Source organism: Prunus mume, linkage group LG5, assembly GCF_029339155.1.
Source record: "Prunus mume cultivar Tortuosa linkage group LG5, ASM2933915v1, whole genome shotgun sequence".
In the NCBI taxonomy this organism is placed as follows: Eukaryota; Viridiplantae; Streptophyta; class Magnoliopsida; order Rosales; family Rosaceae; genus Prunus; species Prunus mume.
This window is the reverse complement of record NC_142702.1, coordinates 12,564,501-12,568,160: the sequence shown is the minus strand read 5'-3', so window position 1 is coordinate 12,568,160 and position 3,660 is coordinate 12,564,501. Positions and strand designations below refer to the sequence as shown.

The 3,660-nt window shown below is 37.0% G+C and overlaps 1 protein-coding gene across 1 annotated transcript; it reads right to left on the bottom strand.

Moving 5' to 3' along the window:
* Window positions 1-419: 419 nt before the first annotated feature.
* On the bottom strand, window positions 420-1,621 carry LOC148916960 (uncharacterized). Its single transcript, XM_089053397.1, has 2 exons — window positions 1,262-1,621; window positions 420-1,137 (listed from the first exon to the last, which is right to left on the bottom strand). The coding sequence occupies exons 1-2, from the start codon at window positions 1,619-1,621 to the stop codon at window positions 451-453; spliced, it is 1,047 nt and encodes a 348-aa protein (XP_088909523.1). The 3' UTR covers window positions 420-450.
* Window positions 1,622-3,660: the final 2,039 nt, after the last annotated feature.

Below are 3,660 nucleotides of genomic sequence, written 5' to 3'. Positions count from 1 at the left end.
GTTGCTGTCTGTGAGTGTCAAGTGTCATCCATGTTCATTTTTAATTTAATCAATGGATCGTAATTTTGCTAATTTGTGTTTTGGTTTTTTGATGCTTTGCCTAGTTCCTGTTTTGAATTGCATTTGCATGTTTTTCTTTTCTGTTTTCTGTTTTCAGTTCTCTCATTTATCTCAGTTCTCTATTCACAATAAATATGCAAAGAACAGACCAAACTATTGGAAAGGGGGTTTTGAATTTATCAGTAAGAGGGAATCCGTTATCAAAGAAATCTTCATACGAAAAAATAAACTCCAATAAACAAATATCTTTCACTTACATAACTAGTAAACAATCAAATAATAATAACTTGCATAATCTTCATACAATTAAATACATAATAGTTATACTACCAAAAGAAGAGATATATAATGAACCTAGTAAGTCATTTGCCCATTACTCATCAATAACAATCACTGTAAGCCATGCTCCATAAGATTAAATACATAATCTTTTTTTTCTTCATCGGTCATGGTAAAGAAGACCCTCAACAAATCGTGCTCTTTGGCTAAAATATTGGTGATACGAAATACTTGCAAAGGAGATAGGAATTCTATTTTCCTCAATTCACCACCAAGTTTAGCTTGCATATCAGCAAGATCTTTCTCTGTTGAAAGAACATTAACCAAGCCTGCAAGCTGAGGTGCCATTCCTGCTACAGCTTCAGCCATTAATCCAAATTTGTTAGACATTTCATTTAAAGCATTTACCTTACTACGAGGATTACTTGGACCACTTGCTACATCTTGTGCGGGTCTCTTCTGTTGGGCACGTTGTTGGGCACTTGAGGGTTGGGGATTTGGTTGTGTAAAAGTTGTCTCATCATCTTCTAAGTCCTCAACATCATCAAATTGAGATCCCTCATATTCTGAACCCCCATATTGTGACCCACCATCAGGATGTGAAAACAGCTCCTCAATAAAATCATCACCCACACTTCTATTCTGATGAACACTTGCATCATCTCGCCTAATGTCTTCTTCATCATCATCAGCATTTCCAGCATTTGTTCCAATAGCACGATCTTTTCCAAATATTTCTCCAAGTGTATAGTAATGTGGAAACGACTTGCCATACAAACCACTTGCATCCTTTTTGTTCTACAACTACAATATATATATATATATATTTGCATTAGTATTCTTAAATAAATATTAAAGACATAGCATAACATATGTATTTTTTTCATTTGATATGCACATAATAGGATATGCTTAGATTTACCTTCGCCCATGCATCAAATACAGTTTTCTCACATACCAACATCATCTCCTCTTCATTCCACCCAAAACCACTTTGAGATAATGCATCAGCTAAAGCACCATATTTTCCCTTCAAAGTCTTCACCCTTGATTCAATATGGGGTGATGCCTTCAACCCAGAATTCGGAAGTTTGACTTCTAGCATAGTTTCTAATTTATTCAAGTATCCATTTTTAAAGCCTGAGTCACCTCGCCAATTGGTATTCTGATGGAGTTCCATCAAGCATTCCATCAATGTGTTATCCTCCTTAGTTGTACAATAGCGCTTATTTTGTCCCCTTCCTCCCCTTACTTTTCCACTTGAAGTAGCAGTAGAACTCATGACGATAAATGATCTACTACAAAAAATAAACAAAAAAAAGATACAAGTGATGAAAAACAATGAATCTGCTATACAAGTGATGAAAAACATTCCAGCTCTAAAAAATGAATGAATGAATGAATAAAAAGGTAGACAATCAAAGCATTTATAGTAACACGTAGTTTCCTCTTTGTGGACAAACTTAATCGAGCCATTTGTCTACATGACATTAAAAAATATATATATTATTCAAGATATCAAAACCTCAATATCTAAGAAAGCTGAATTTTAAGAATCTTACCTAATTTGGGATATGATATTGCTTTGCAAACGTTCCTTTCGTGCTCGACAAGATATACTCACAATCACTTTTATTGACACCTGCAAAGAAATAAAATTGTAAAGCCTACGTATTACAACAAAAGTTTGTTGTTTTTTTTTTGTTGCTGTAGACATGCAAAAATATATCTATGATATGAAAAACAGTTTAACATATGTGAAAAGATTCTGATCAACACAATAAATCGAAACCTGTAAAAGGATATTGGGAAAAACCAAAAACTAAAACAAAAGAGAAACAATTGATCTATGGCATGAAGACTTTTTCTCTTTTCCTTTTCTGATCAACACAATGCGAATATTGGTTACCTAAGCCTAATCCTTGTTCTGTATGACAACAATAGTAAAGTGGTAAGAGTAGTAATTATCACATATCCCGTATGTAGAATTATAAAGTGGAAGGGAGACTCTAGTAATTATCACGTATGTAGTAATTATCACATATCCATTGATTGAAACTCCAAACAGCAGCAATCACTATGGGTTGAGTTGTGAAGACATAAGATAGAAGAAGAAGAAAAAGGTAGATAGATAGATAGATAGATGGAGTGACTTACATAGTTTCTGCTGCTTGGAGGCTGTGTCTGCAACGTTAAGGGTTTGAGTTGTTTGAACTCCTTCTGGTGTGTATTCTCCTTCTAGCGTGTAATTTTTATTTTTTTTATTTTAGGGTTTGAGTTGTTTTGGAATTATAGTAAAGTAGTAAGGGTATTTTTGGAAGTTAATAAGAGAAAACAGGAATGGGAATCGTATCGACTACTCCCCCCTAGTTGATCGATACCCAGTTTTGAGGGAATGTGATTATGGATTTTGAGGTGGGGCCCACTTATTTTTTCATTCCTGATTGCAAGTAAACGCAGGAGAAGTCAGGAATGGAAATCATTCCCTTTCCTCCCATACCCATTACTGATACGTAAACGTGCCCTTAATGGACCATATCGCCAAGCCTATAGCATGGTGCCACGTGGTCAGTGAAGTAGACACCCCCGCATGTCGATTCGACTTGACTCGCCGTGATGGGTCACAACCTCAAAAGCAAACCTACCGACCCGATCATATCACAGGCCTTGCCAAACCAAGGTCGGCTGGATGACATTTGCTTACGGTCAGAACCACTTGAGACATATACTTCGGTAGAGTTCCCTAAGATCCCTCTCAGTTGAACCTGGGAAGCAAATCAAGTTGACTAGAGAATCTAGGGAAAATCACTTCTCTAGACAAGTTAAACCACGTGGGTGTTAGGACAAGACTGAAAGGGAGCACTTCATGCACTTCAAATCTAGTCCAGGTGTTGTTCATTCTGGTCCCTGGAAATCGAGCATGGTGACTGACGCCTACATACACTCTCTTATCCTAGCATGGTTGGTGGCTAAAGATCTCTTCTAGGCTGGATGTAAGGAGATATGGTCACCCTTTCTTCCCATATAAATACGCTTCACCTACATTGAGACAGGGGAAATAAATCCATTTTTTAGAAAACTCCACTCATTCCCTCCCTCAAGAACATCATCAATTCAGCCCCTAAGTTAGGCTTCAGAGGGGATTTAGTTGGTACCCCACTGGTACCCCCTTTCAATAGTCTCTCTTGTTGTTTAGAGTGTGCAAGTTGTTCTAAAGGATCAGAGGGACCTCCTTAGTCAGATAGTTCGCCGGGGTTCGTCCACTTAGGGTTTGTTTAACCCATTGCTCACTACTACATTTTACACTTTGCGTGACAAATG